Source organism: Hyalella azteca, unplaced genomic scaffold (genome assembly GCF_000764305.2).
Source record: "Hyalella azteca isolate HAZT.00-mixed unplaced genomic scaffold, Hazt_2.0.2 contig10905, whole genome shotgun sequence".
Classification (NCBI taxonomy): Eukaryota; Metazoa; Arthropoda; class Malacostraca; order Amphipoda; family Hyalellidae; genus Hyalella; species Hyalella azteca.
Window position 1 is genome coordinate 87,461 of NW_025940924.1, and position 12,681 is coordinate 100,141.

General features: G+C 36.5%; 1 protein-coding gene across 1 annotated transcript in view; it reads left to right on the forward strand.

Moving 5' to 3' along the window:
* Positions 1-6,393: 6,393 nt before the first annotated feature.
* LOC108679588 overlaps positions 6,394-12,681 on the forward strand; it is an 82,431-nt gene continuing 76,143 nt past the window's right edge. The window contains exon 1 of the mRNA XM_047882618.1: positions 6,394-7,636. Within this exon, the coding sequence (XP_047738574.1) occupies positions 6,944-7,636 (693 nt within the window). The 5' untranslated portion in view covers positions 6,394-6,943. The remainder of the gene's footprint in view (positions 7,637-12,681) is intronic.

Sequence of the window (12,681 nt, forward strand, 5' to 3'; positions counted from 1 at the left end):
TGGGTATTATCGTGTTCCATTTACTGTCATTTCTCCAGAGAAATTTTGAAGAGAATACTATTCTAATTTGCATAAAAAATCATTAAATTCGTTCATTTTTTTTATTTTACTTATTTGGCTGCCGAAACAAAAAATTAATGGCGGTTCAACAACGACCAATTTTTCTTCATAAAATGACGTGTGGCAATTCGTCTCTGATGTTCAGTATGGACGTTGAAACGCTCGTCGTTGAAGACCTTTTGTTTTTGGCAACATGTTTGGTAGCGGAAATTATTGTTACGAACTGTTTTTGTGGAATTGAATTAAAAATAGTACCAAGTATCCTTGATGAAACGAGTAGCTTCAATATGGTATGAAAGTTACGTACATGCATGATGAAAATCTTTGGCTAAATAAAAGTGTGGCTCTTTAATGAAATCTTCCTGTGCTCCTGCTAGGATATTCATTTTCTGAAGGCTGAAGTCCTTTTCACGAACCCATGTCTTCAACATGACGTGAAAGACCATTAATTTGCATACGGCCTCTTCAAAGAAACGTGCCATGACGTTCATATATACGATATATACATATATAAACTTTCACTTATATACACGACCTCTTAAAAAAATGACGTGAAAGATTATTCACTTACATGTGACTTCTTCGAAGATTACGAGCCGTTCATTTAAATACGACCTCTTCCAAGAAACATTCAGGATCATTGGACTAACTTTAGACCGAAGTCTTTCCAGCGGATTGACAAGATCATTCGCTCTCTCAGACCCAAAGCTTTTGTCTTGGCCATAAGGATTAATCATTTATTTCTGCTTACTGACTTGATTCATCAGCTATCATCTGGAATAGAAAATATGAATGTAAATGAATATATTTTTAGTACGAGTGTTGACATGTGCTCGTGAGACGTCCTGGTATGAGTCGGGCAAGGAGCGCTGCTTGCCAGGCGTTGAAGGAAGCTATCAATCATGGCCGTAACTGCCTGACGTCACACCTCCTAATTGCCAGCCCTTTGACGTGACAAGACGAATGATTTGAGTCCTGCCTTCTTGCCTTCTTGCCTTGTGCCTTCTTGCCTTCTGCCTTATTTCCTTCTGCCTTATTTCATTTTGTCGTCTGGCCTCCGGCCGAATTATCTTCTGCTTTCTTTACAGTAGCTTTATTCTTTCTGCCTCATGCCTTCTCTTTTGTGGCTCCCATTTCCTGCATTTTAATTTTCCTGCCTCCTTGCATCTTTCGGTTTGCTTCCAACCTTTTCAAACTTTTAAGTCTCTTTCTTACTCAGTGACCTCAAGCCTCACATTCTCTTGCCTCATACATGACTCAGTATCTTGTGCATTTTGTTAATATAAGCTTGTCCTTCGGCCTGTTGACTTCGGGAATGAACTTTCAAAGAAGAAAAAATTTAAAAACCATCTAGGCAATCAGGAATAAATTATTTATCTAGCAATAAATATTGCGAAACAGTACACTGTTTCGCTGAAAAATGTAAAGCGGATCGAAATTTCAGCCCAAAAAATATAGCAAAAATTGAAAAGTATATAGGTTTATTCCGTTGATAAATTGAGTAAAGAAGAATAGTGTAAAATATGCAGAATCTCCAGATTTCAGCGGATGCTATTTCATACATAATGCAACCTTTAAATGTGCACTATTTTCAACGACCTTATTATAGTCACTGGCTTCATGGAGTTCCCACGCTACTAGTTTAAAAAATTTTCATTGAGAGTCGCGTTGAGAGCCGCAATGAGAGCTGTCGACACTCTAACCGAGATGAAGTAGCTACCAGCAGAGCTGAATGAAATTTTTGAATTGAGAGCTCTGCTGATAACTGTCGAGACAATCTCATAGAAATGAGACTGAACGAATCTTGAAATGGGTGAATATTTACTATACTTCGCTGATATTATCTGTCGAATAAAAACAATTATCGTTAAATTAGCATATTAGCCTAATTCATGTCTACCTATAATTTATGATATAGTAATAGTTTATTAAATAAATGTTATAGAGATTTTTATCAATCGAAATTACGTGCAGTTCTAAGGCTGAGGCTGTCGCCAGTCTCGCGATTGACCCGCTAATGGCGAGAGCAGCGTCGAGGGCATTTACGAGACTCGCCATTTGTACGGCAAATGCAACGGGAACGATCGAGAAGAGGGAAATGATTTTGAACTTAGCGATCAGATGTAGAGTACGCAAAATATATTACGCTAAAGTACGCTAAGTACGCTAAATATATGTAGATCGCTAAATATATTGATTCATCGGGTTTAGAATTTTTTATTGATCTTATATCAGAAATTGGTTATTGAAAAATTGTACTTTTTAAAATTGAAGGAAATTTAGATAATTTTAATAGGAGAAAATGCATAGTATTGCGAAGATAGGAAGTTGGTTGATTTTACTAGCTGCTGCAAACGTAGAATGACACGAAAAATAATTACTAATAAAAAATAAATAAACAAAAGAATTTGGTTCAAGCTGGAGAGGAACAATCGATAATTCACATTGAACACCATATTCGTCTTGAACACTTACTATTGCTCAATTTTACTCCATATCATTACGTTTCTTCCACCATGCTCGCTTTTTTCTTGACTCTTTCGTGTGAAATGAACTGAAAACGCATGCCTTTCTCATATAAGTAAAGCCTATAAGATGACTCGTGATTTCGAGAACTCAGTAAGTAAAACATTTCTCAGCTTCACCAGTCTTCGCGGAGACTCACTCGATCAAGTGCAATGCATAGAACGATACGCCAGCCTTAATTGAAAAGGTCACGTAAAAGCAACAGCTGTTGCAGACAACAGCGGATCGGAATTTTTACCAGCAAAATAAATTTTTAACGGAAACTTTCACAGTTTTATTAAAAAACGAGACGTGATTTATTTTTCAATTTGATTGAAAGAGTTTTTAACAAAATGGAGTCAAGATTTAGGTCCTGAATGTTGAAACGAGCTTCTTTCAAGGCCTCGTACGTGGTCGGGGTGTCGGCGTTTTCCTAGAAGTTAGCATAATTATACTCGTACAGCTTCGCTTTCCTGGAGGTAAAGAAGTTTTCCTTTAGTTCTTCTTCATTATAGGGAATAACTTTTCTCCTCTACAACAAGTCTTTCAGTGGAATCAAACCTCGCAGTAGACCATGTCTTGTCGATTTAATTTGATTCTCAGCAGAACCTATACTTTTCTGAAGACATTTACGTACCAGAAGCCTGCAAGAAGACATCAGCTTCCAAATTGACACCAATCACAATGAAAAATTTGATTTTCAGTAGACCCCGGCCAGTCTGATGGCGTTTTCTCTCAGTCTTTGTGTTGGCCTCAGCCTTCTTGTAAGTCTTAGCTTTCACTAGACCCCAGCGTTCTTGCAGATTCCGAACTACTTGTAAAACTAACCTGTACAGTTTACCCAGTTTTCTCGTTCCTTCCGTCATTCCATTAGACCCACATATTTTGTGATTCCGTCTTCCATAAAACTGAACCCTTTCTTCTTCTGCCAAGATTCTTGCAAACAAAAATTTTCGTGTAGGTCAGACCTTCACTGTATAGCTAAAGCCTTTCTGTAGATTCTCCGAGCCGCCTACATGGCGGTCCAAGACTTGCCATTCGCCTCCGAGTCTTCTTGTAGGACCCAAGCTTTCCTAAAGCCTGGAATCCTACTTGTTCGGCTAGCTTGAGACATGAAGCTGCCCAATCCTTTTCGGATCAGTGGCGACCGCCTCAGGTAGACTGCAGACGTCCCTATAATCTCATCCAATACGCCGGACAGATACCGTATTGTCCCGAAGCTTGCACTCCCTCTTGCAAGAGTCAACATTGAGACCTTTTGAATTATTGTTGTTCTGATACACATGCGCTGCGTCTAAGAGCGATCGTTGTATATACCAGATACATTATCGACAGAACAAATATAGCGAGTCATTGTGCCAACACAAATGAAGTACACCAAAAACTGCTATTGGATAATTTTATTACTGTATATTTTCAAGTACGTTCATGTACTTTTTTGGATTCTGGAAGCAAGAGATAATTAAAAATTCTAACTAAAACAATTAGTCAACGCGGCACAATTTAAAAAATTGGCGTCGTTCCGAACGCACTCCAGCTGTTAGTTCGTCGATTATTTATGAATTAGAGTATTATTAATCCTGCTGCGTGCTCTTCTTTAATTAACACAGGAAATTATTAATCACTGGTATACAGGGCTCGTTATTTTAAATGTAATTAATTTTGATGATGATAACCAAAATTTCCAGTTAACCAAGGGGTTCAAGATAAATTTTGCCACGAAGAAAATGTGCCCGGACCGGCGTATGTCAGGGAAGTGTTAAAGAGTGCATAGATCGTGCGTAGGGTTGTTCCTAGAGAACCCTAGATCAGGTTAGGCACGGCTACGTCGGGCTAGGCATGGGTAGTGGGTAGGGTCGGGTGGTCGAGGGCTCGGCTGCTCTGGGGCGGAGACTGAGAATAGAAAAGGGCGGTGTTGAGGTCAAGCCCACTGTAAAGCTTGCCTGAAAATACTTGTTAATTGTTTGATATATGCTTTGGTATCATCATATGATAATATAAAGTCTGGATCTTTCATGCATAGTTGTCTCACTGAACTCAGTTCTTGAGATTTGTCTTAAATTTAGCTGAGTCATCGACATTTTCTTACTCATTGATTTACAATTTCTTGCTTTTCCAGTACGGAACTATTTGCTATCTTCTAATAAATCTATTTCTAAATTGAATGCGTTTTGATGTTGTGAAGGGAAACCATTTATTTATTTCTGCACTGATTTCTTTTCCAGGATAAAAGTTTATTTTTGTTGTTATCAGTGACGGTCAACGAGTGAAAAGGAAACACAAAATAGTTTTGTGATGAAGAAAATATTTCTCATGTGCACACAATAGTTAATAAAAAAGTGGAATATTACAAATAAATATTTGTAACACATTTACTAAGATGATTGTGGATAAATGAGACAATGAAATTTAAAACTATCAAATTTAAATTGTATACGAAATCCATTTTGTCCGCAGAAGTGAAATTAAAAAGACTTCGAGTGCAGTGATGAACAGATCCGTTCAGCTGATTCAGTGATGCAAGAATCCGCTACCAATCATGATTTTTAAGACATGTAAGAGAGATACCAACATTTATTCAGTTTAAATTAATTCTTTAAAAATTCTAAGTTTCGTTGAAATCATAATACGAATTAAAATGTAATTGAATTTTGTGAACACAAAGGCGAAGGCTTCAGCATTCTTCTTAAAACAACCCTATAGAAATCATTCGTACTCTACGTATAATAATTATATGATTGAATTGATTTCAATCTTTGAAATGCGATATCATACATTTAACATTGGCGTAAGTCGCATTACACACTCGTATATAAAAGCTTTTCGAAATTTATATCGCTTTCCAATGTGCAGTTTCATGCATACTTCGAGCTTAATTACTACCGAATTCGTGAGTGTAGCTTTAATTGTTGAAATTGCAGTAATAATGGATTTTTACATTATTCTTCTATTTTTTTCATAGAATTTCATACATAGATACATTATTTGATTTTTTTTCATAGAATAACGAGTAATCGAAAGCTAACTCGTGTACATTGAACTTATGCGATCATAAGTTGTCTTTCCTCAATTAAAAAAGTTCAAACCAACCAAAAATTTCGTAAACATCTATTGTATATTTACTGTAGACTTATAATATTCTATTGTATGGAACGTTGGGACCTGTTCCCGGTGAGTTCATTGAGTATTAGTTGCGATGTCTGGTCGTGAGGAGCGAGTGCAACACACCTACTTGCTGCTGCTACCTGGAACCATCTGAAGCCTGGAACCTCGAGAGTCTTGCAAGAGGCCGACGTAGCGGCGGCTAGAAGGAGGCCTCCTGCCACGCGTAACTCGGCCTTCCAGCATCCGGTCACAAGGCGTCTTTATGCAGCTTGTGGCTCAGTGCAGCTGCTGCTGCTGCTGCTGCAAGTGCTGCACGTTATGGTGGAGGCTCGACGAGACTGTCAGTTGCTACGAGTGAGAGGCACGAGCAGCAAGCGAGGGCTGTTGTCGTGCCGTACGCTCGCTCAGTCTCTTGCCGCACAGATTCTCGGCCGCGCAACCTGAACCGAGGATTGTAATATGCACGCGCTAAATATTCGACTTGCTGGCAAAAAAATGTTTTCTGGATTTTAAATATTGGGTGGTAGACTGCTTTATGTGTTGGAAATCTTAAACTTGTGTTGCAAATATTGGTGAACTTCAGTGGCTGAAAACAAGTGGAAAAAAGTTGATCTCGTATAATTGAATCTCTTGGCTCACTTCAATATATTCCGAGTTTCCAACAAAGGTTATTGAAATTTGCTTATTACCTTTTACAATTAATTTTTCGTCAAAGGTTTCATCGCCAATATATTTTGTAAGGGATTAACAATTGAAAACGTTTTAGACTAATAGAATTGAATTCTTAAAAAAACAAACCTTGTCAACATTGTGCTGGTGCAAAAAAGTGGCATGCAACAAATAATTGCACTGAAACAAATTCACATCTGAAAACTTCACTGCACAACAAGAGTGAATTTCAGAAAGTGACTCACGAGTTCTATAGCAAATATTCACAAGCTAAAGTTCAGTGCATATAGATTTTAAATGAAAATTTAGTGGTTGTAATGGAAACAATCTTCGTTTGTTTAAAATGGAAGTGCTTCACTTGCTTTTTGTAGTGATTGTGTAATTTCCGCACTTGTCTGTCATAGTGAATTAGTTTGCAATATTTAGTAGCAATGTATGCAATTTTATGCAACCGTTGGTAACACGGTAGTGAACCGAACCGTTATTAATACGGGCGTTAACCGGATAACTCCAAAACGGACGTGAAGTGAAGTGCTATATAAACGGACGTGAAATCTAAGAAGAGAAATTTTATGCGAAATAAATTGCATTTAAACTTAGCGATATGCCATCCCCGCTGCCTCATTCGCCTCCACCTCCTCCCCATTATCCCCAAATGCCTGCTTTTCCAGGCCGGCCGCCAATATCCCCTTCTTTTGCCTCCCGTGTCGGGGAAAATTTTCCATCGAGATCTGGGGAAAATGGAGGCTTGAATTCACGAGGAGTTCCCGATCATGGAGGAAGCCATGCATCTTCTTACAACCACTTCGCTCCAAAAGGATTAGTGGACTCTTCGGGTGTTGGTCCCCAACAATATCCTCACAAGGGTCTTGAGTCACCACCCATGTTCCCCACGAGTCGGGGAGGAATGGATGCTTCACCGTATGGGTCCCATCGTTATTTACAAGACCACCATATCTCCCCATACTCCCCATACTCGACTCACCACCCATTTTCGCATCATGGGAACTATGGGCCGCCACATCATGGGTCATTTGGCCCTATTCCCCCATCGATGGGGCAGTGCTCACTACCCTCATCGCTACCCCAGTCCTCTTTCAACTCGACCCTCTCACCGCCGTCTTTGGCGCAGTCCACATGCAGTAATCTGCCCTACGGCGGCCCCGGCACTGCGTCCGGGAGCGGCAGTGGCGTAGGATTTTCTGTAGGACCTCAGCAACAACAACAACAACAAGCGCCACCACTCGAGGCTTTCGTACAGCTTCTCTTAGCCATGAACAGTGACGACCAACTCAAGGTAATATTTAATGATATTTCTATGTAATTAGAAAACATTTAGTGTTTATTCTATTCTAAATTACAAATTTCTTGAAAAGATTTTTTGTAAGTGCAAAATATTGGGAGGAACTTCCGGAATGACATATAAACGAGATTCAAGTGTATATGAAATTTCATCAATACTATATTTATTACGTTTAAAACGTGTAAATATTCTTTCAACTAAAGCGGCGCAGCACAATATTTTTATTTGAAAAGATTAGTTCATATAGGTAGTATTTACGCCTTCACTGTCGTAAAAGGACAAGATTCCAGAAACATGAACAGACTGCATGAACTAAATATTTTCTTCTTGTCTTAACGTGTGCAATTAATTGGTTTTTTACTTCTAGTGAAATCATGACTTGTGTTTTCATATTTTTTTCCGCTCTGATTATGCGGATGAGGGAAAAACGTACATTTTTAAATGTTCATTAGTCAACATAAAGCATGTATTTATTTCAACATGAAAGCATTCTAAAAATAATTTATTTAAATAAAATGCAGTCTACATTGATGAGCACTGAAAAAATTACTCCCAAGTAGCTTATACGTCTATGTGTTTGAATTATTTTAGATTCCTAATGTGAGGAAATTAGATTTAAAACATTAAGTTGTGTATGAAAGAAATGCACGTTCTATGAGATATAAAATCATATCGCGACAAGGCTGAACAAAATTTTGTTTTGATAACAAGTTTATACATCAACAAATCTTAAAAGTTCTTATAAGCTCTCAAAATTACTTATTCCATAGACACTGGGAATCAAATTCTAAAAACTATCTTTTCACTTGATTTCAAAACGCAATATTTATCCAAGGATGCGATGAATAAGAAACTTTAATGTTTATTATTTATAAGTAATAAAATTAATAAACATTAAAGTTTGGGAAGAAGTGTCTGTTTTATGTAAATAAAATTGTGCTCAGATTTAGACTCACTTTAAATTTGGATGACTATAACAATGCATGAGTTCAATACAAATTTTTTATATAATTAGATAAATTAAAATTTTCGCAAATTAATACTCGTCTCACTAGAAATGAATGAGACACCAGACAGAATAAATAACATGAATAACTCCTTGTTATTCTATGTTATTTGTTATGTTATGTTATAACAACTATATGTTATAACAACAACAACAAGGAGTTATCTATAATAACTCCTTGTTATTGTTGTGCACTTATTCGTTTCGATTCGAAAATTTGGGGATGTCTTGTAACATTTATAACATACCCGAGAAATATATGCCTATGCAGTGATGCAAAAATCGTGAATGCCAATTCAGTTTTCTGGTTCCAAAATGAAATAAAATTAATAAAGTTCTTGTGCATCTCGATTTCTTTAAAATTCAGAAATAATAATAACTTTCAAATAATGTGCTTAATCAGCTACTAAATATAATCAGAGGTATCATAATCACAGTAATAGTATATACGTATACTTTTTCTTTGTTTCCTTAAATCGAAGCAGTAATTGTTACCTGTGTTTTATCGTGCATTTTTATATAACTGTTAGTAGCACTTCTTTACATCTGTGCATCGTTGCGGTCCTTCACTATATAATATACGAACAAAACGTTATTATTATCACTTACTTATTTTTATTCTCTTCTCACCATGGAGAAAATTTAGCCAAGTTTGCCGAGTATAACTATCCTGAATCTTCACACTAATAATGATTATTATTTTACAGTTTAATTAATTATTTTTAAAATTGTAACGAAGTGTATTCAAATAAGCCTAGATTATAATAAAATATCGTAACCGCATTTCGGAAGATCCGAATGGCGAGAAAGACAAATATCGAAAATTTCATTTTGTTTTTAATATTGCATATGCTTTGGATGTCATATTGGCTCGATGATATAGTTAATGGCTGCTTGTAATGCCACTTTTTTATTGTATGCGAGGTCAGATTTAAAATAAATAGAATTATTGATTGAAAGCTTGAATTAGATTTTGTTGAGATTTAAGGCATTATATTGAATTGACTTTGCCTTGTAGTAAATTAATGGTTGTAATATTGGTGTCAATATTAGTGGTAATATCGGTTTTGATAAAGGCTGATGTTGCTTGAACTTTTAGTTAAAAAATTGGCTGTTAAATGGGTTCCATCACATGTTGGAAATAATGTAATGCAAATAATGTAATGCAATGGTTGCAGTATTGCGTGACATTCAACATATAAGTTCCTCTTAGAATTAATATTCATTCGTAATGTAGATCATTATTTTTGGAGTCGATTTTCATGAGCGTCTATCATTCTAAATTTCTGAATTTTGTTGCTTTTGTACTCGGATTAGTTCTCAATAATGTTCTTTAACAACTTATGCAGTTATTTATGGCATTTTGTTGATATTGTTTGAAGTTTAGTGTTGATTGAGGTACAATACTGGTTGATGCTGTGAACCGTTTGATATGAAAACTGATTAATGTTCTCTATTGCAGATATTCAATACTGTCCAATGATCAATGTATGTTTTAGGTTAATAGTAAATGCTGTAAAATTTTAAAAATGGCTCAATTTATGTTTAATATCATATAAATATAATTATTTTTATTCTAATATTCGACTAAGAAGAGTCACCAGAATCCCTGTAAGTACATATCGACTGCGCAGCACATCATAAGCCTGGGCTGTCACATCTGTAGCGCCATGATCGCGCGGCTAAACAAACAGCTTCTGCAGACAGCCAAAAAAATGCACTGAATTATGACTTCTCGTAAGAAAAATGCACCGTTTGAATGAACAGCTCGCGCTGCAAAGGCTGCATCCGCTTTTTGCAAGGCTTTCTGGGATTTTTTTCTTAGGCGGCTCGGCTAGAACGTGCGCCGCTTTTTGCTAAGCTTTCTATTTTGGCCATCAATTATGAACATAGAGGATCAATTTAAGCGAGCTATCATTTTATTGCCACTCAAATTTCAATGATGGAAAAGTAATAGTACCTGTTGTATTGTTTAAATTTGCAGAGCATGTTCGAGGTTGCGCCGAATTCGTTCAACTATTTACCAAAAATATTTTTCTTACTCAGCATGTGCAACATATTACTGGCCAACGAAAGCTAAACACATCAATGCATACCACAGGAACACAACACATCACTGCGCACCACACATCACTACACAAAATACATCATTGCACACAACACATTACTGCACACATCACTGTGCATCACAGGCACTTTCAAAATTCAAATCACATCATTGCAGACATGACATCACAACACATCACTGCAGACATCACATCACATCACAACACTGCAATGCAGAAAAAATATGGCAAGCAAGTAAATAGTTTTAAGTGGCGTATTCTGAGTAGGTGGTTTTTGGATCTTGATACAAAATAGAGGACTCGAATTAACAATGACGGCTTCTCAATGCTATTAATTATGAAAGAAATCGTCGTGATAATAGCTACATTGTTGTTGCTAATATCTTCAGAGTTAATTTGAGAAACATAACACGAGGGTTTTTCTGACTGATTGACCCAATTTAAAGAATTCGTTTATAATGAGTAATAATTCAAAATTAATAATTTATACGCCAATGAAAAGAAAAAGACTCAAATTATTTCCACGTATTTATAAAGTTCAATGTTTTCTAGATTGGCATCTTGATGCCCGAAACTTTTTGAATCAGTCACGTCCTGAGCGTTAGGTAGGACGCATAGGAAATGAAGATCAGGCTCTACACTTCTGGCCACCGAGATCACCTGATCTCATGTGACTATTTCTTATGGGGTTACGTCAAGGAAGCTGTTTACGTCCCGCCTCTACCAGCAACTCTGTTTACGTCCCGCCTCTACCAGCAACTCTGGTTGATCTGTAAAAAAAAATTTAGTAATATGTAAAAAAATTTGGGTCTTTTTCTTTCCATTGGTGTATAAATTATTCATATTGAAATAATTCTTGAATATGTTCGAATTTATTTATCGGGTTCATCATTTAAAATAAGCTTGTATTTGGTCGACGTTAAATTTGTCGCTTGACTATATTAAAATTCAATTGTGTTTGATTTTTATTCAACTTTATGACATGTTCGCATTTTAGCTAGAAAGTAAGCTATATTTTGAGCATTGTGTTCATTTCAACTAATATATATACCGCGTCTTAGTCGTATTATAGAGATACAAACACTCACCTACCCTAATTCTGAAAATTCGATTTTTTATATCGGTATAAATTATCTGAATTTTACGCTTCTTAGTATTTTTCTTCTATTTTCTCACACGCATATCCCAAGCACTGTCTACCATTTTCTCCCCTCATCCCTCTTTAAGTTACCCATGCATGCACACATTATACACTGTCAAGTGTTTTCTCCATTGCTCTCTCTTTAAGTTACTCACCCAGCCTCACACTCGACGCATTCTTTTCTCTAACACTAGCTAATCAATACAAAGTTTCAATGATATAGACTTCTCACTATCCCGTCGTGCCCAAACTTTCTTCCCTATTATGCTCGACTTCAGACTCTTGAATGAAGCCAGGAATATTTTCGCGTGCAAGTTTTGCGAGGCATGCGCCAACCGCTGCTTAGTGAAACTTATCTTCCTTATGAGAAACTGCACTCGATGCTAAGCATGAAGATTAGGTTCATCAGTTTCCTTCCTAGCGCATAAAAAAATTAATCGTGAAATTAATCGGATCTAAAGAATGCAGATTAAGTTCATCAGTTTCCCTCCTAGCGCATCAAGAATTCATCATTAAATTAATCGGATCTCATGAAAACAAATTAAGTTCACCAGTTTCCTTCCTAGCGCATCAAAGAATAATATTATTCATTAAATCAAACGAATCTAAAGAATTCAGATTAGGTTCAGCAGTTTCCTTCGTAGCGCATCAAATAAATAATCATGAAATTAATCGGATCTCATAAATTCAAATAGAGCACATTATTTTCTTTCAACGCGAACCAAAGAATTAATCATGTACAGTACTTATGTGAGCTTTTTTGAGACTGTTTCACGGTACCACAGGCAGACTGTGCTGTGATTCATGGTACCACTGGTAGACTGTG